The sequence below is a fragment of the Scyliorhinus canicula genome, chromosome 11, assembly GCF_902713615.1.
Source record: "Scyliorhinus canicula chromosome 11, sScyCan1.1, whole genome shotgun sequence".
Taxonomy (NCBI): domain Eukaryota; kingdom Metazoa; phylum Chordata; class Chondrichthyes; order Carcharhiniformes; family Scyliorhinidae; genus Scyliorhinus; species Scyliorhinus canicula.
In genome coordinates, this window is record NC_052156.1 from 121,870,686 (window position 1) to 121,890,870 (window position 20,185).

Sequence of the window (20,185 nt, forward strand, 5' to 3'; positions counted from 1 at the left end):
TGAATTGTGCACAGTTCCAATCTATTTTTGAAATGAGGTCTCGATCCATAGTCGAGTGCACATGCATAGAGAACAAAAGCAAGGAAGCTGGAGGGTGCAGAAAAGATTTATTCAAATGGTACCAGGATTGAGGGTCATCCTCAATCCCCAGCTGTGGAATAGCTGGAGTTGCTCTCCTGAGAGAAGAGAAGGACAGGAGGAGATTTTGTACACAGAATAATCAGTAGTTTTAATAGAGTAAATAAGGGGAAACTGTTTGCAGGGTCGCAGATTTAAGATGACTGGCAAAAGAACCTTGAGTATATTGAGTTCTTGTGATCTGGAGTGCATTGCTCAAGAGGATGGGGGAAGCATATTCAACAATAACACTCAAAAGGAATTGGACACTTGAAGGGAAAACATTTGCAGGGCTATGTGGAAAGAGAGAGGGAAGTGGGATTAATTATAAAGTTCTACCAAAAAGCCGACAAGGGCAAAATGGGACAAATAACCTCCTTCTGTGCTGTATCTTTCTATGTATCTGAGTGCCATAATGGCCAATAGATTATCACTGTCACTCAAACCACATTTCAGGTTAATGAATGACAGGAAGATGGATACAGAGAAAGAATACTCTAGTTAAGATGTATTTTTCGCACGCGGTACCTTGATGGGAGATTGACGAATGTGCTGAATGAGACATGTATACCTTTGTGCTTGTGTTGGCAGTGCAAAAGTGAGGTTGCCTGTCTTTGCAGTAAAGTATCATTTGGCTGGCAAAACATTGCAGATCCTTGCCCCACCTTTGATATGATTTCACCCATTAATGCAATATTAGAACATTTAAATGGTTCTTTTACGTTCTTTTGTATTTATTAATTAACTTTGAAAGGCAAGGGCAGAATTCTCTGCTCCCGGGTAAAATCGGGAGGGCCGTCGTGAACTTGGCCGAGTTTCACGACGGCCTCGGAGGCCGCTCTTCGCCCCCTATTCTCCCCTCCCGGCGGGGCTAGGAGCGGCGCGCCTTAACTCTCGGCCGCGGGGGCGTAGCGGCAAGTATGACGCGGCCGGCGCGCCTAATGACATCAGCCGGCACCAACCCGCGCGTGCGCGGCTGACGTCATGACGCTGATGGCACGAACCCGCGCATGTGCGGTGGCCGTCTATCCCCTCAGCCGCCCCGCAAGACGTGGCGGCTTGATCTTGCGGGGCGGCGGAGGGGAAATAGTGCGTCCGATTTGGACGCGGCCCGACGATCGGTGGGCACCGATCGCGGGCCTGTCCCCTCCCGAGCATAGTCGTGGTGCTCTTGCCCCAAACGGCCCCCTAGAAGCCCCAAACGGGCATCTGGCGCCCGTTTCACGACGGCAGCGACCAGGTGTGTTTGCCGCCGTCGTGAAACGGTCGTGAACAGCCCATCGGGGTCGGAGAATCGCCGTTCGCCGTGAAAAACGGCGAGCGGCGATTCTTCCGGGGCGGGATCGCGGGGGGCGCCAGGGGGGTGTGAAAAATGTCAGGGGGCCCTCCTGCGATTCTCCCACGCCGCGTGGGGAGCGGAGAATACCGCCCCTCAGGTTTGATGTCATTATTAAATAACCAATTTATCACCTGCCTCATTCACACGTTTGAAATGTTTAATCAGCATTGCGATTTTTCAACACGCGATTCACTGCAGAAGCCTTGACAGAACTGAATAGCAATGTAGCTTCCTAAGACATTTCTTAACCTAAAATTTCAAGGGCATTGAATCTAGAGGTTGAAAGTAATTTTACATACAGTAGAAATGCTTATTAAATTGCAATTAAATCCTTATTTCTTTTTAGGGTATCCAAGCAGCTTTGACGTATTTCAAAACCATACCGTCTTCTTGTGAAATTTTCTTCAAGGAAGATATTGATAGATATATTTTTCAGCAGGTGACAGATTGCAGAAGCAAACAGGTTATTTTAAATTTCCTTCTCATTATCAAGAGTTTAAGGTGCTTTACTTTGAATTTAGTTTTGGCAGTTGTTTTATGCTGCTCTTCTTTGTTGTTGAAATGATTAGCTACAAAGACTCCTCTTCAAATGCTTGTCTAAGTTGACCATTGATCGTGGAATAACAAATCAGATGCTTGAGAATGCTTGCTCAGAAAACAATGTCATGATGGCAGAATATTTAATCACCTTGGAGGCTGATGTCAATTACAAGTCTAAAAATGAATCACTGATTTATCAGGTAAATATCATTTTATTAAAATGTTAAGTCGGCTGGAACTCTATTTCTGCTCTCAAGAATGATTGTTTGCCAAATTTCAACATGGCCAGTCATAGGATTGTGGCCCGAGTTATGAAACATGGGCATAAATGGATATTTCGGCTTCTATATCAAAACAAAAATTGTTTGTTGGTAATTTTGTCACTCAAAAATAAGAGGATTTGGGTTGGGTGGGAAGTTGAAATGTTAAACAAAATTTGAAATCTGAATCCAATGTGCCTTGAATTTGCCCACTTTCGGTTTTAAAGGATGCAAGGCAGAATAAGGAACAGGTGACTAATCCACTCCCGGTAGGCAGGTCAGACATTAAATATTTTAAAGAGGCTATATACCTCTGTTTCAACAAGGTTTCTATTTTAACGTCTGATAGCTGGGATTTCTGGGTCATGGGAAACCTAGCAAGGAAAAAGAGATGATAAGGACTGTATCTATACAGTAAGCACTTCTACAAATACTTGTGAGTCATAAGGAGCAGATGCATTTCCTCCAGGCCCAACAGGCTAATCCTGTAAACCTACCCTCAATCAACAGCCTCAACAACTTTGCTGACTTCCTCCCAGTCCCCATCCCAATTTGCAGTTGCTGATTGTTATATTGTCCATATCTCAACATCCAGGGTGACACCACCCAAATCTGATTTGGGAAGTTTCCAAAGTGTAGGAAGTAAGCTCTCAGCAAAAGTATTGTGGGAAAACCCTTGCGCACTGGTCACCATCATCTAGATTCTATGGCTAGTAACGTAGGCGACCATGGTTTTCCAGACTTTCTAATCTTAGTAACTGTGGATTAACCTAGTTGGAGATCTGGTTGAACCAGTGTCGTCTAGCTACTTCCTTCACTGTGAGCCTCTCACACTTCTTCCATTAATCGTTCCAGAGGTGATTAAGTACTCCAACTCTTCTGCACGAATATTATATCTGAAGAACTTCATACACTGTTTTTGAAATTATTTAAGACTTCTCTTGGTCTTCCGGTCCCATTCAGTATCACATAGTTATTTCTCCTTGCTTCATTTGCTCAAGCATCTCATTTCAAAACTGTTGATTTTTTTTTGTTCCTCTTTCCCAAGCTTCGCACTCATAATTCATTACCTATCAGACATCAGACTCAAGCTGACATTTGTTAGAATGTTGCTTAATTTTTTGAAAATATTTTTGGCTTGTGCAATACTTCTTCAGATTTGAGTACTACTTTTGACATCTGATGATACTGTGCTTCCTAGATAGTTGAATTGTTTGATGTACTCTAACTTCGTTCAATTTACTTTGCGAATTGGAATGTTATTTTACTTTGTCATTGCCATAGTATATGTTTACTTGCAGTTGAGTGTAAGACCATGTTTACCACTTTTCTAGGTATTGACTAATTTTTTGCATGTTTTCATCTGTTGCTACAACTACAATTGTCGTCAGCATAGCAGATATTATTGATGGCTCTCCCTCCTAATATTATACCATCCATCCCTTCAATTCCTCTGAGAATGTGATCACTGTAAAGGAGGAAATAATCTAGTAAGAGATTGCAACCGCGTCTAGCTCCACTTTTGATCACTTTCCAGTTACTGAATTCGTTTTCGTAGATGTTTGCCACAACCTGATTCCAGTAAATATTCCCAATAAATCGAAGATCTTTCCCATTGATGTTAATATGTTCAATGAGATGTTTCTGTTGGGCTTTATCAATTGTTGTAGTACAATCAATAAAACACAGGTAGAGGTAGTTTTACATTTCAATGGCTCTTTCTCGAAGGCTTTTAAAAGATATATTACATTTTGTGTTCCTTTATCGTCTACAAAGCCACACTTTGCATCTGAAATTTCTGTTTTAATTTTCTCTGTTATTCATGGATTCTGGAGATAATCTTTACGACGTGACACATCAAACTGATTTTTAAATAGATCTTAGTGATTAAAACAGACTTTTATTAGGTCTTCAGGGGTAATGTTAATGCTGTAGATCTCGATTGATGATAATAGTCAGTTTTTCTGTTCCTAACTCTCCTGTTGCTTCAATAATCTCATGTCATTTCACCCAGTCCCACTACTTTCCCAATCTTCATCTTCAGCATAAGTTCTACTTCTCGCCTATGTCTTCATTTTTGATTAGCAGTCAAGGTCCTGGATCATGGCTGTACAATCTTCCCATATATTCACAGCCGTCTTTATCTTATTTTGCCCCTTTCCCTTTAGAATCAAACCACTCGTTGCTTTCAACCATCCACTGGGGCTACAAACTGTTCTCCTTCTGGAAATGCCATTATCAACCTGGCAAATTTTCTGAGGAGATGAGTTTTTCATTATCTCAATTGAAATGCATTCAGCCATTTTTATTTTATCTGTGATGCATTTCCTTTTTATTTCTGAGTTGTTTGTTGTATTCTGATTCTGACTATTTCCCCTTTCGTCCATCGGCTCACATGGTTTTTTCTGTCATTCATTTTTGCTTGAAGTGTTTCACATTTGTAGGAACCTAAACTTTGGTACTTTCCATTAAAATCTCCTTGAACATGTTGAATTCCACTCGATGTTTGTTACACCTGTGCTGCTTCAAGTGGCTCATCACCTCCACTTGGAATGCATTTTAATGAAGGACTCCTTCATTCATTAAAGATCCAGTCTCCTTGGATTTCCTTTACGAGGAATCTTTGGCTTGACACTCATTGTAGCAACCTTTAGTTTGTGATTGCTGTCACAGTCTGCTCCAGGGTAGGATTTTTATTTTCTTCTTTTTTTAAACTTTAGAGTACCCAATTTATTTTTTCCAATTAAGGGGCAATTTTGTGTGTTCAATCCACCTACCCTGCACAGCTTTGGGTTAGGACCTCGGCACCTTGACTGCAGTGCTCCCATTGCGCCACCGTGCTGCCCCACAGGATAGGATTTTGACTGGGTAATGAAGTTTCTGCAATGTCTGTAATAAAGGTGATCTGATTTTTTGTTTGGTTGCTGGGACTCTTCCATGACCAGATTTGCCTGGGTGATGCTTAAAACCATGGCCGGGATTCTCCTGCAATTAGCGGGACGGCACGACGCCGGCGCCAATAGCGGCGCGAACCACTCCGGCGTCGGGCCACCAGAAGTTGTGGAATCCTCCGCACTTCCGGGGGCTAGGCCGGCGCCGGTGTGGTTGAGGCCACGGCAACCAGCGTCGAAGGGCTGGCGTGGGTTGGTCAGCCCTTCGTTCCGTGCATGGACAGAACCGCCAGCGTGTTCCTGCGCATGCGCACGGGGGTTCGTCTCTGCGCCGGCCATGGCGGAGCCTTACTGAGGCCGGCGCGTAGAGAAAGAGTGCCCCCATGGCACAGGCCCTCCCGCTGATCGGTGGGCCCCGATCGTGGGCCAGGCCACCTTTGGGGCCCCCCCGGCGGCCGGATTCCCCTGCGCCCCCCCGAGGACTCCGCTAGCCGCCCTCCAAGCCAGGTCCCGCCGGGATGGACCATGTACACCACGCAGCGGGACTGGCCAGGAACGCGTGGCCGCTTGGCACATCGGGGCCCGGAGAATTGCCAGGGGGGCGCTGCCAACGGCCCCCAACCGGCGTGGCCTAAACCCCGCCCCGCCCGCAAACCGTCGCCGCAGAATACGGCAGCCGACGTCAGAGCGGCCGAGCGGGATTCACGCCGCCCCCTGGGAATCCCGCCCCATGTGTTTGAAATAACTTGATTGTTCCAACAGTCCCGATCGACCCATATGTCACTTTGGTTGTTACGCTCTGAGACCATGTGGGCCCACAGTATCTTGTACATAAGCGCCGTCTAACTTTGTATTTGAGCCCTCCCATGACAATGCTGAGGATATTTTGAGAAACACACTGTTGTCTTCCGTGATTTAGTTGTGATGTGGAGATGCCGGCGTTGGACTGGGGTGGGCACAGTAAGAAGTCTTACAACACCAGGTTGAAGTCCAACAGGTTATTTAGTTTGACTTAGTGTGATTTATTTGCTCAGAAAATACTTCAATGTCCCTATTTGACACACAGTGGTTTAGGGCATATATTTGTATAATGCTCAAGTTGAAAGGAGTACCTCATATTCTGAAAAGGAAAGGTCTCTCAGAAACAGCCCAATGTACTAAAAAGGGTTTGCAATGCTTTTGATCAAAGGTCACTCTCACTCCTTTTTCATATTTATTGCCACCTAAGTAGATAATGGCTCCATCCATGTCTTGGTACTTCACAGCCCCCCTTCCCCCTTACTTCACAGAAACTAAGAATATGGATTGACAATCTGCACATCTCTCGAGTGGCTTTTTCTGCTTGGTATAATGCTCTAATGTTCCAAGTAATTTTTTGGTGTAAGTTTACTTTTCTTGTGCTTGTTCTTAGAGCTTTTGAGGCTTGCACAGCACCATGATGATGGCCCGGGTTGTCTTTCTGTTCATGGTTGCCTGTACGAAGTTATTGATGAGTGGGGCCAAGCCCATTTACATTGTTGTCTAGATAAGAATTGTTTGTGCTGACCATATTTGACAAGGGAAAAGGGAAGTCTGAGGTGGTTTCCCATTGCCTTTCTCGTGTGTTTGGAAGAAACGTAGAAACGTAAACCTTCTTCCCAGAAGATCCTCTGCTTCCCACTAGCCAGCCACTGTCCTCCGAGATTGCAACTCCTCTGCCTTCACTACTGTTGAATCTGCTGTTTGTCATCACATGTAACCCTGCGCATAGGACCTTTCCTGGTACAACTAACCAGGTTAGCTGGATCTGCAGCTTGCAAAGAGGCAGGGTTGAGTATGCACTGGCGATCATTCAGATATCACTGCCATTGACGTTTCCATTAACAGGTTAAAAAAAGCAATGAGTTCTGAGAACTTACTATATTCTTGTTTTGCTTTCAGTCACGATTTTCAGGATGCATAGGTCACGATGATAAAGTTAAATATGTTGAAATATCAGTCCAGTTGCGTAATTAGCATTTTAAAAATTGGTAAGTAGTCTAACAGGCCACCAAGTTAATTCTAGCAGTCAGTATGTTTGAGCCAATAGATTGGTTTGCACTTTTGTCAGGTATAGCCCACCCAGCACTGGCGATTTGCAGCCTGCACCTAAACCCATACACTCCTTCATGTCAGGGGCTGGTTTAGCTCACTCAGCTAAATCGCTGGCATTTAAAGCAGACCAAACAGGCCAGCAGCACGGTTCGATTCCCGTACCAGCCTCCCCGGACAGGCGCCGGAATGTGGCGACTAGGGGATTTTCACAGTAACTTCATTGAAGCCTACTCGTGACAATAAGCGATTTTCATTTTCATTTTCATTTCATTTTCATGTTAAACCTCCCCCCATTATATGAGGAAAGAATGCAATGTGCTTTGTTTGGACCCCGAGAAGAATAAAACTGCTTCCTGTAATTTTGTTTGGTTATATTAATAAGACTTGAATTTTAACAGCTTCTTGATGGTTTTCATAGGCTTGTAAGCAAAGCAACAACCCATTGTTAGTGGAGCTTTTGCTCAACAGTGGAGCACGTGAGCAAGATATTCGGAAAGCATTAGACGCCAGCATTAAGATGGGTGATGGTAAAATCATAAGCGTGCTTTTACGAAAACTTGGACTGGACCAAAACAATAAGGCCATTTGCCTGGGTGGACTTCATATGGGCAAGATTGAAGCTGCTTGGCTACTTCCATTGTTTCCTGATGAAAGGTTTCCCATTTCAAAACGACAATTGAGTAAGTCCATGAAAAGATGATTTGACTTTAATAGATTTAACAGTTAATGTCAGTGAGGAGTGTAACTAATATTTTCTGAGTGTGTTGTGTTTATGCTCTGTTTTTCATAGAATCCATAGAATCCCTTCAGTGCAGAAGGAGGCCATTTGGCCATTGAGTCTGTACTGACCGTCTGAAAGATGAGGATGTAACTACCAGGCCCACACCTCCGTCCCACCTAACCTTACATCTCCGGACACTATAATAATAATATAATAATCTTTGTCACAAGTAGGCTTTTATTAACACTGCAATGAAGTTACTGTGAAAAGCCCCTAGTCGTCACATTCCGGCGCCTGTTCGGGTACACGGAGGGAGAATTCAGACTGTCCAAATTACCTAACAGCACGTCTTTCGGGAGGAAACCGGAACACCCAGAGGAAACGCACGCAGACACAGGGAGAACAGGCAGACTCCGTACAGACAGTGACCCAAGCCAGGAATCGAACCTGGGACCCTGAACTGTTAAGCAACAGTGCTAACCATTAAAGGGCAAGTTGGCATGATCAATCCACGTAACCTGCATATCTTTGGACTGAGGTAGGAAACCGGAGCACCCGGAGGAAACCCACGCAGACACAAGGAGAATGTGCAAACTCTACACAGATAGTGACCCAAGGCTTAGTTTTTAGAACAACTGCCAAGGATTGCAACATAGTAATGTAACTCTGCTATTAAAAAATGCAGGAAGGGCAAATGGGGAACTATAGGACTTTTAGTCTAATATCAGGAGGCAACATGGCTCATTCTCGTAAGCATGTGATAACAGAAAACTTTGAATATCATTATATGATTTGGAAAAGCGGATTTATGAAAGAAAAATTGTGTTCGACAAATATGTTTGAGTATTTTGAGGATGTAACTAGCAAGATGGTTAAGGGGGCACCAATGGATGTGTCCTTTGGATTTTCTATCTAACTTCTGCTTCCTTCTCAGGCTGTTTACAATGTATATAAAGGTGGATGACCTGTTCCTAAGTGCAGTTCCGAACTTGTTGCTCAGCTGTCTACTAAGGCATTCTGATGATTACCCTACATCTAATTTCGCCCCATTACTCCTCCCTTGCACCAAGGTTCCTGGCCACTTGGCATCACAATGATGCTGCTGACAGCGGAGTTCAGCCGGAGAGGGGATTTCATCTGAATTTCAAGCCACACGTTAATGCTTATATTGTGTCATCTTTATTCAAGACACCATGAATCTTAATGTTATGTGGCCCCACCTATTCCTAGAAACTCAAGTCTAAACCATGCTTTAGAATCATTTCTTAATTCACTGTATGTATAGCTATATTGTGGCTTAACAATAACCTTCCCATTTTTTATCATTTTGATATGGTGATTATTTGTATGCCATCTTTTGTTGGCTTGAACAAACAATAATTCCTGTAACCCAGGGAAAATTGTGATTGCTATTTCTGCAATTCATCAATTTGTGCATTTGGAAACTGGTGTAACCAAATTATTTTCCCAATATGATTTTAAGTGCGTTTTGTTTTAAAAGGATTTGGAGGCATACATATTGCTTCTAAATGCTTTTTCCCCACAACTTCCACTCATTCCTTTTGCCCAATTCATAAGAGCTACTGTAATGATTTTCGTACAACCTGCCTCAACTCCACTTGCTTTAGTTCTGGAGGCAGACCAGTGTGCTCCATGCTGTGTGTGGGTATTCCTGAAGTAGCAAGTCCAGTAGTGGCATTAGAACGAGTACTAATTGACCATAATGATGGGATCAGAAACATGGGCGGGATTCTCTCAGCCCAGGCCAGGCCGGAGAACCACTGGGATGGGCGCGACTCCGCCCCGACGTGGGTCCCCCGATTGTCCAGAGAGCGGAGAATCGTCACTATTGCCGCCGGTGCGGTCGGCGCCGTCAGCGCAGTGTTAGTGGCCCCCTTGGCGATTCTCGGCCTGGGATGGGCCGAGGGGCCACGCAAAAAAACCCTGGGATGGGCCGAGCGGCCACGCAAAAAAACCCAAGTCCTGCCGGCGCCGTTCACGCCTGGTCTTACACGGCAGGACCTCGGTGTGAATGCATCTGACCTCGGGGGTGGGGGGGCCTCCACTGTGGCCTGGCCTGCGATCGGGACCTACCATTCGGCGGGCCGGCCTCTCGGGCCGAGTGTCTCTTTTGTCTCGCACCGGCCCCTGTAGCCCTATGCCATGTTGCATCGGGGCCGGCGCGGAGAAGAGAGCCACCGCGCATGTGCGGAAACCGCACCAGTCCCACTGCGCATGTGCGCATTGGCGCCGGTCCCACTGTGCATACGCAGACCTGCGGTCCCCATCTGACGCCAGGGATTGGCAGCTGGAGTGGCGTGGGTTGCTCCAGTGCCCTGCTGGCCCCTGTAGGGGTCAGAATCGCTGCTTCTGAGGTCATGTTGACGCCGTCGAGAAACACAACGGCGTTTACGACGGCGTCAACACTTAGCCTCAGGATCAGAGAATCATGTGCTTTCGCATATCAATGTCTATTGCTGGACTGGTTTTGAACCATTTTCTTTTTATGGTGGACAAACTAACGATCATTAACTTCCATGCTCTATTGGCACAGGTGGCTCCTTGGCACAACTTTTGCGAAAGGATGGGACAGGATCAGCACTATCACAAATGCAAAGTTCAAGGACAAATTCAGAATTGAGCTTCTCTGAGGAAGCATTGGACAAGAGCAATGATTACACTGCGTTATCAGATGTGTCAACTGATACAGAAGAAAGCAGCCTATTCGATGACTTGGAAAGTGAAGGTTTGCTTCTGATAGATGCTTCAACAATTTTGCTGATTTTGTTTTTTGCTTTGTCACCAGTTCATTGTTGGTCTTTGTTTCTTTTTTACAGACACAAAGTATTATCATCAAGTCAGGAGTTAGTCATAGTGTTCACTTGCCTGTTTTAAATGCAGGAAATTAGTTTGAACATTTTTGAACATTTATGCTGTTGCTTGCATTGTTCCATTGACAATTATGACTATTTTGCTTGCCTTTGTTAAAAAGAACAAATGTTTTTGCATGAAATTCTACAAAAATGTTTGGTGTATGTTTCTGTGGCAGGAAGCATGGGAAAATATATGGACCTATCTACAATTTTGCTCTACACTGCATGTTGGGGATTTTATTTTCTGATGACTGAAATGTGGAAGGCAGAATTTATAGGCGCTTGCATGTGTAAACCAAGCAAACATTGATATTTGGTGTATTGGAGTTAAAAGTTTGCATTTCTTCAGCTTTTAGTTAATGTAAATGTAACCTGCATGGCTCAACGGAGAAATTCAAACTTTTAAAAAATCTTTCCCTCCACCATTGGTTTATGTTTGAATTGCAAAAAGGTTGGCTGTGTTCAATGTGTGCTACAAACCAGTTTCTCTGCGTTTCCATTTCCTCATTGATTGTACATATCCCAAAGTACTTTTTTTCTTTTTAAATTTAGGGAGTTATGTTGTAGTTCAAAATCCAAACTACCTGTGTACTGGAATGCACAGTGAGTCTACAGTTAATTTGTGTCACAGCAGCTCTCTGGTACGTTAATTAAATGGAGTAGAAAAATAATGCAAAGTAATGCCAGTATTCTATCTGGTATGCTTCCCATTTTTAGTGGCCATACTTTTTTATTCCCCACCTCTGCTGGTTTCCTGCTTGCTTTCTAATTAATATTTGCTAATTGCTCATTAGTCGGGAGTAATCATGATTCCACAACATACATAGAAAATAATGGTTTCACACCAAAAACTGAAATATGAAGTATCCAAGTTTAAACTAACTCCCAACTATTCAAAAGTTTGAAAGAACGATTAACACTTCAAAACTACAAATTCAGAATGCAGCTGGCCGGAGGGGCTTCAGAGAGGGCTGGGGGCCTGGTGGGCATGGCCCGGGGGTGTCTATGGGTGTCCAGGGAGGCACTATCTAGCAGGTCGGATACGCACGCGGCTGGTGCCATGTTGTACGACGCGGCCGCTGCAGGTCGTCGCCGTGCGCATTCGTGGCCACGGACCCGACGATTCTACAGCCGTTTATTTCGGGCAGGCCGTGTGTTTTACGTGGCATGACTGCTAGCCCCTCCCGGTCAGAGGGTCGGTGTTGGGGCCTCGCTGATTTTTTCCGTTGTAAAATCAGACACTTCCTCCGGACATGGCCTCAAAATCGGAGACTCCAGCCCCTGATCTGTGAGCACCCTGTCAAACCCTTTCATAACTTTAAAGACCTTTGTCATATCACCCCTCAGTCTTCTCTTTTCTGAAAAAACAGAGTTCAAGCCTGCTTAACCTTTCCTGATACGTATATCATCTCAATTCTGCAATAGCTTTTGTGAATCTTTTATCACTTTCTCCATTGTCCCTGTAACATGGTATATTTATCATCTGCCAATACCCTGTTTATAATTTGGGCATATTTACAAAGAACAGCAGTGACAATTGTTACTTAATAAAACATAACTTCTGGGCACTAATAATCTGAGGTGGAGCATTTTTGTGCAGTAGTAAATACAATATTTTGTTTTTAAATGTTAATAATAGAATTAATTTTGTGCAAATGTTTCTAATGCATTTTTTAAACCAATTTGTTTGCACTAATAGAGTTCACTTGATGATGTTGAGCCTGCAGTTAACCCAAGGCGGAGACTTATTTCTCATGTGTTTCTTAAACCAGGTAACAAAAATAAATCTAAACTTTGAACTATGCGATGTGAAACTATTCCAAATCTGCACTGATACAAAATTCATTATTTCAGAAAAACCTACAGCCTTCATTTAAATTTATTACTGCAATGACTGTTTCATAAATTATTCTTATAAATTATTAATGGGGAGTTTTTGCTCCCCATTGCCATCACCAGAGTTGCAATCCATGGGCGATATTCTCCGACCCCCCCCGCAGGGTCAGAGAATCGCCCGGGGCCTGCGTAGATCCCGCCCCCGCCGTGACCGGAATTCTCCGCCACCCGGGAATCGGCGGGGGCGGGAATCCCGCCGCGCCAGTCGGCGGGCCTCCTGCGGCGATTCTCCGGCCCGCGATTGGAAGGTGCTGGCGAAGGAACCTTGTTGAGTTCCTACTATGCATCTTGTAGATGGTACACACGGCTGCCACTGTACGTTGGTGGTGGAGGGACTGATTGTTTGTGGAAGATATAGCAATCAAGTGGGCTGCTTTGATCTGGATGGTGTCAAGCTTCTTGAGTTGCACTTGGAGCTGCACTCATCCAGTGGAGAGTATTCCATTCCACTCCTGATTTGTGCCTTGTTGATGGTGAACAGGCTTTGATGAGTCAGGAGGTGCGGATTCCTCACCTTTCACCTGCTTGTGTAGCCACAGTATTAATGTGGCTAGTTCAGTTCAGCTTCTCGTCAATGGTAACCCCCCCAGGATGTTGATAGAGGGGGATTCAATGATGATATTGCTGCTGAATGTCAAGGGGCTATAGTTAAATCTCTTGCTATAGATGATCATTGCGAGGCATGAATGTTACTTGCCACTTGTCAGCCCAAGCTTGGATATTGTCCAGATTTTGCTGCATTTTCCCGTAGACTGCTTCAGTGTCTGGTGTCTGAGGAGTCGTTAATGCTATTGAACATCGTGCAGTCTTCACCGAACATCTCCACTTCTGACCTCATGATGGATGGGAGATCATTGATGAAACAGCTGAAGATGGTTGAGCCTAGGACACTCTACTGAGGAACTGGGCCTCTGACCTCCTCATCAAGCGAGAATACCACTGTATCACTGCCTTCCCATGTTTGTACCAAGGCTGTAAAGGGGTCAGGAGCTCAGTGGCCCAGGCAAAACCCGAACTGAGCGTCGGTGGGCAGATTATTGCTGAGTAAGTGCCATTTGATAGCACTGTTGATGATACTTTTCGTCCGTTGGCTGATGATTGACAGTAGACTGGCCAGATTGGATTTGTCCTGCTTTCTGTGCATAGGACATAACCTGGGCAATTTTCCACATTGCCAGGTAGTTGCCATTGTTCTGGCAAGTTCTGGAGTACATGTCTTCAGTATTATTGCTGGAATATTTTCAGGGTCTATAGCCTTTGCAATTGAATTGGCTGAAGACTGGAATGCATGATTGTGGGACCTCAGGAGGAGACAGGGATGGATCATCCATCCACCCATCACTTCTGGCTGGAGGTGGATATAAATGCTTCAGCCTAGTCTCTGGTAAGATGCACTCCTCTCAAACATTCAAGTGAATGTTTGTTGATTGTTCCTCAAAATCTCTCCAGATGATTCATATACTGTACGTCGCCTTGTGTCACTGAACTCCGGCTTCCTCATGAGTGATTTCAAATTCCGCATTGAGAAGTCACATTTTACAAATCTTCGTTTAACATTGACTCTTACCAATTTTTACAGATGCACCATAGAATGCATCCTATCTGGGTGCATCACATCTTGGTATGGCAACAGTTCGGCCCAAGACTGTAATAAACTACAGAGAGTAGTGAACACAGCCCAGTCCATCACGTGAACCCGCCTCCCATCCATTGACTCTGCCTACTCCTCCCCATGCCTTGGGGAAGCGGGTGGCCTAATCAAGGACCCCTCCCACCCGGGTTATTCTCTCTTCCTATCGGGCAGGAGATACAAAAGTCTCAAGATACAGATTCAAGACCAGCTTCTTCCCCACTGTTACTAGACTCCTGGATGACCCTCTTATGAACAAACTGATCTTTCCAATCATCTTCTCTACTGAGTAGCACCGTATGCTTCATCCAATGTTTATGTCTATATATTTACATTGTGTATCTATCGTATGTGTCATGGGCCAGGGTTTAGAAAACTCCAAAGTATATTATGGAGTTCACCTGACCTATAACTGTTTGTTGAATTTGGCTAAGATGAGCACAAGAGTCTGCCTTTCAGGTGTTATTCAAAGGATTTCTTAGGCGCTTTTAATAAAAAAACAAGCTTTATTCTAAGAATTTAGTTAACATTTGTATAAACACTCAGAGCAAGAATTTTTATCAACTACAAATATAAAGACCCCACACAACTACAGTAATCTATATATAACCCTTAATGAATTCCCACTTAACTGTTCCAATTCAATCACGAAATCCAAGTAAAACCAGAAACCCTTTTTCAAAGGTGTGGCCCAGCACACAACAGTCTCACTGTCTTTAAGACTTGTTATTGATACTCTGTTCCCCTTTTCAAACAGCAGGTTTGAATTCCTTCCAGAAAGCAATTATCTCTTTTAAGTTACCAAGCAGTCTGGAAACAGCTATTAAAATGTGTCTGTGTCCACAGCATTCAAACGTGAAAGCGAAACCAAAAAAAACTCCCAGAGACCACAACCCAGCTCCATCCACACAATGACATCACTGAAGCCATGTGATAAGACAGAAACCTTTCTTAAAGGGACACTCACATGACATATGTCTGATGTTTTTCATGTATGGAACGATCTATCTGGACTGCACGCACAACAGTATTTTCACTGTACCTTGGTACATGTGACAATAAACCCAAATCTAAATTTCCTTTCACTTCTTCCATCAAGATTTCACTTTCAGGTTTTACACCTCTCCCGTCAGATTTATTTTGCCTTAAAGGCTTTTACACAAACATGAGATCCAGCCACCGATTTCCACAATTATTTCAAATAATGTCAACCAAACTATAATAATTTCTCCCAAACCTTAGCAGAACTGCAGATATCTTTTTGGTCTCTCAGGATTCAATACCTTTTCAACTCTCTGAGACTTTACTGAACCGTAATCTATTCTGGTTTTCTCTGTTCCGTTAACTCCAATCCTTCTTGGAAACTTTTCTTACTTTATCTAGTTTTAACTAGTTGGACTTCGGGCATCTGTTTTCTTAACTATTATTCTGTAGTATGGAATTTCTTCACACAAGGCTGAGAGAGATGTTCCTTCCCTAGCCTTCTAAAACCAACTGCTTCTAACAGAGCTGTGAGAGCTGCCTTTGCTCTTCCCACCTATCTCTAACTGCAATCAAATTAGCTAAACTAAAATTTAAAAGCTTCAAAAGCTTGCAAGGACGCAGTTGCTAAGCAACAACTTTACTCTTCATGCCGGAGCTCTCTCTTAGCACAATAGAATCACAGTTTGGACTTGAAACCAACCCCCATGCACTCTAACTAGTGTTTTACTCTTCCATGCACAGAAATATTAAATTAAACACACTTAAAACTATACTTTCCGCGTGACCTGACAAATTGCAACAGTGTTCCATGATAGCAGGTTTAGCCAAGTGCGCCAGGAAACACCACGCTACCTATCGGGACTTTGTTGCAATTCAGGGCCTCAGCAGGAAATGCTCTGCCGAGACTGCACTTAGTCCTGTTTCCTGCATCGATGATCTCTGCTCGCGGAAACTCCTCAGTGCAGAAAGAGATCAGGATGCCATTTTTAATTGGCGCCCAATCTCTTGAGCCCTTGACATGTCACCAGAATCGGCCCAAAAGCCCCAGCTCACTTATAAAGGGGTCCACTGGCAGTGCCAGGTGGCATTGCCAGCCTGGTACCCTGGCTGGCAGTACCAAGGTGCCAGGATGCCAGTGCCAGCTGCCAGGTTTGGTACCCACAGTGCCAGAGTGCCACCCTGCGAAGAGGGCAACCTCCTGGAGTCTCTGATCCACTGGGAGACCCCCCCCCAAGGGCCCCTTTTGTGGTCTCCGAGGGGAAGGGGTCAGATGCCCAGGCCTCGGTAGATCAGGCGAGCTGCATATTAGAGTGAGTCGAACTGTCCCGCTCTAATATCCAGATTTGCCAGATGGTGATCCTGCCTACAATGGGCGGGATTCAGATCGCAACGTGTCATGAGATCGCCTTAGAACTCGCAAGGCATGGCGAGCCGGTAGATCCGGGAAGAAGGATCTGCCGGCACCTTCCAGCCCACCACCTTTTCGGCACAAGGTGACCAGTAGATCACGCCCCTTTTTTCGAATATTTACCAATACAAGTATAAATGCCATAAAACTACCCTTTTCTCCAAAGAATTTATATCAAAAAATTCATGAACCAATCTTAAAATTTGAGGAAACTAATTATGCAACTTAAAAAATATGTGTGCTTAATCCTAGATTGTGCGTCAAAAAGACCCTCTTTTGGAAATGGGCAAAACCAGTTGCAGCTTGCTTCTGAGACAGAATTCATCTGGTCATTGGATCTTTCTGCAAATGACTTAGAAAATCTAAGCTCCATCAGTGAAAAGTGTTGTATTGCTGCACAACTTGCACAAGTACAAAAGCTGGATCTAAGTCAAAATAATTTAACTGACGTCTCCCAAGATTTGTGCACTGTAAGAACTGCAATGTATCTTTTTCACACTTATTAGACACCACAGTTTCCAGGCATTTTTAATCAATGAGCATTGTGTTCTAGCTTTTTGAGAACAACGTGTAACATGGGAAAAAGGAAAGAATAATTTTGTTCTATTGGCATCCATTGTAAAGCCTGTGCTGCCCTATTAGAGTATGAGGTAGCAGTCTTAACTGCACTACTGATTTGAGTAAAGAAAGAGCCTGCTAAATTCATCTCCTTATCAACATTTTTTCAATCCCACCCACAACTGCCTTCATGCTCTTAAAATACCAGCACCTTTAATGGTTTCGGGTCCACCATTGCCCCTGGCCTCAACACTGCTGCTATAATGGCGAGCGCCTTTTCCTTCATTGGGGTAAGGAAAAGGCTGCCTACCTATCCTGTCGTCATCACCCCCCCTCCCAAATAGGTGCGGCTGCCTGTGTTTGTGCACCATTTTGTTCTGCAAGAGAAGAGGGAAGTGCTTCAGTGAGTATGGTGTACTTTGTTTGGGTGATGTGGATGTCATGGTTGAATAGCTGACAGCAGGTGCATGGTATGAGATATGGTTATGACACTTGCATAAGTGCATTGGAACATAGGAACAGGAATAGGCCATTCAGTCCATCATGTCTGCTCCACCAATCATGTGAGGGTGCAATTTCATGTGAATGTTAGTTACAAGTCATGATTGATAGTCATAGAATTTACACTGTAGAAGGAGGCCATTTGGCCCATCGAATCTGTACCCTGCCCTTTGAAAGAGCACCCCATTTAAGCCCACACTTCTACATATCTCCGTAACCCAGTAACCCCACCCAACCTTTTTATTTTGGACACTAAGGGCAATTTAGCACGGCCAGTCATCCTAACCTGCACATCTTTGGACTGTGGGAGGAAATCGGAGCACCCGGAGGAAACCCATGCAGACACGGGGAGAATGTGCAGTCTCCGCACAGACAGTGACCCAAGCCGGGAATCGAACCTGGGACCCTGGAGCTGTGAAGCAACTGTGCTAACCACAGTGCGGCCGTGCTGCAAAAGTGATTGATAGTTAACTGATAGGAGTGCATGGAGCAGTGTGTGTGGCTAGTTGTGCATTTGAAGATGCATTCACTGACCATTATCACATATGTAGAGTCATTAATTCTTTTTGGTACTGCACGCAGGTCCTTTGGCTAGATGCTTGGCATCGAGTGCCATGGCTATCTGGTCCTCATGCAAAATTATTCTTGAAGGCCTTCTTGTTGCCTTGGGCTGATGACATCGCTTCTCCTCTCCATCCCCTGCAACAAGGCCCCAGGGTAGTTTGAAAATTTTGGAACATGCTCTTTGTCATGTTGCGCAACTCACTTATCTTTCCCTGGTCAGAATCAGTTGTTAGATGACTTCAAGTGCCTGCTCCAGATACCTCCCTTTTAGAAGGTGCAGGTTGGCTTTATTGTGCAGATTAACATGTGATAGCCTCACAATTTTGCACCCTCTACTCAGACAGGCAGTAACACAGTAGCACGCTTGGCTCTGGCTGCCTGCTGCAATCATTTAAATGAGCAGATAGCTTAATGTTTGTGTGCTGCCTGCCTTGGAAGCAATGGATGTGGTGCAACCTTGGCTCATGATCCCCATGCCAATTTTGGGGCTCTTTCCTTTTGGAGAGCTGAGTTATAGAATTCATCAAATAAAGAAACAGATGTTTTAGAAAGTGACATGATGATCATGCCACATTAGACACATTTAGTGCACTTGTCAAATTAGTAGCCTGTGAGCATTTGAGGATATGTTAAATTGGAAAATACTGACACCGAAGTAAGCATTTCTAATGCAACCTTATGGGGAAAACAAATCACTTACAATTGATTTTATTTGATATAGGATTTGTCATTCTCTAATATGGTTCTCTTATTTTTCCCCTAGATTCTTGAGTGCCTGACTGACTTGGACATTAGCAATAACAAGTTCACCTCCTTTCCTTCATGTTTGCTGGAAATGCAGTCCATTACCTCCCTTGATATCTCCAGAAACAACATCGGCCATTCTCTGACTACGAACGGCAAATGCCCAACACTGAAAAAATTAAATTTGTCGCATAATCAACTCTCCTCTTTTCCAGAGTGTCTTAATAAAACTACAGAAAAATTGCAAGAGCTGTTAATTAAAGGGTAAGATTTTAAAAAGAGTTTTCTGCATATACGCCACTCTGGTTATTGCCAATGAGATTGTTGTTATTTAAAGCAGGATAAATGCCTGTTATTTAAACAGGTGGCACTGCCAGCTGGCAGGGGCACTGACAGGATGCCAGGTTGGCACTGCCAAGGTGCGAGGCTAGCATTTTCTGTGTGCTGGCGATCGGGTGGGGGGGGGGGGGCGTGATGCCCTGAGTTGGTATGGGGGGGTGTATGGGGGAAACTGGGGACCCTCCCATAGTGCATTGGGGCTTGGTGGGGGTGTTAGGGATTGCATCGGGAGCCTTAGAGATCAGGTTGCTATCTCTCGCTTTACTGAGGAGTTCCAGTGAGCTGAGCTGCTCGGGGTAGAAAACGGAGCTGTGTGCAGCTTCGGTCGCGCCTTCCCCACTGAGACACCTTATTTAACGTGGATGGCATTGTATAGCCATGTATTTCTTGGTGCTGCGAGCACTGGGAAATGTGTGGCTAAACACGCTCGCTATGGAACTTTGCTCCCATTGAGTTGAATTTTTATTTTTTTCGTTCATGGGATGTGGGCATCGCAGGCTGTGCCAGTATTTAATGCCCATCCCTAATTGTCCTTGAGGGGGTAGTTAAGAGTCAACCACATTGCTGTGGGTCTGGAGTCACATGTAGGCCAGACTAGGGAGAGATGGCAGATTTCCTTCTCTAAAGGACATTATGAACAGATGGGTTTTGCGACAATCAACAATGGTTTCATGGCCATCATTTGATTTTTAATTCCAGATATTTTATTGAGTTTAAATTTCATCACCTCCCATGGTGGGATTCAAA

At 44.4% G+C, this 20,185-nt stretch overlaps 1 protein-coding gene across 1 annotated transcript in view; it reads left to right on the forward strand.

The window, feature by feature from the left end:
- lrrk2 (leucine-rich repeat kinase 2) overlaps positions 1-20,185 on the forward strand; it is a 184,732-nt gene that overhangs the window by 91,123 nt on the left and 73,424 nt on the right. Inside the window, exons 17-25 of the mRNA XM_038812210.1 lie at positions 1,803-1,919; positions 2,026-2,196; positions 7,639-7,900; positions 10,496-10,687; positions 10,779-10,805; positions 11,367-11,455; positions 12,514-12,586; positions 16,985-17,202; positions 19,119-19,363. Coding sequence (XP_038668138.1) covers positions 1,803-1,919; positions 2,026-2,196; positions 7,639-7,900; positions 10,496-10,687; positions 10,779-10,805; positions 11,367-11,455; positions 12,514-12,586; positions 16,985-17,202; positions 19,119-19,363 — 1,394 coding nt within the window. The remainder of the gene's footprint in view (positions 1-1,802; positions 1,920-2,025; positions 2,197-7,638; positions 7,901-10,495; positions 10,688-10,778; positions 10,806-11,366; positions 11,456-12,513; positions 12,587-16,984; positions 17,203-19,118; positions 19,364-20,185) is intronic.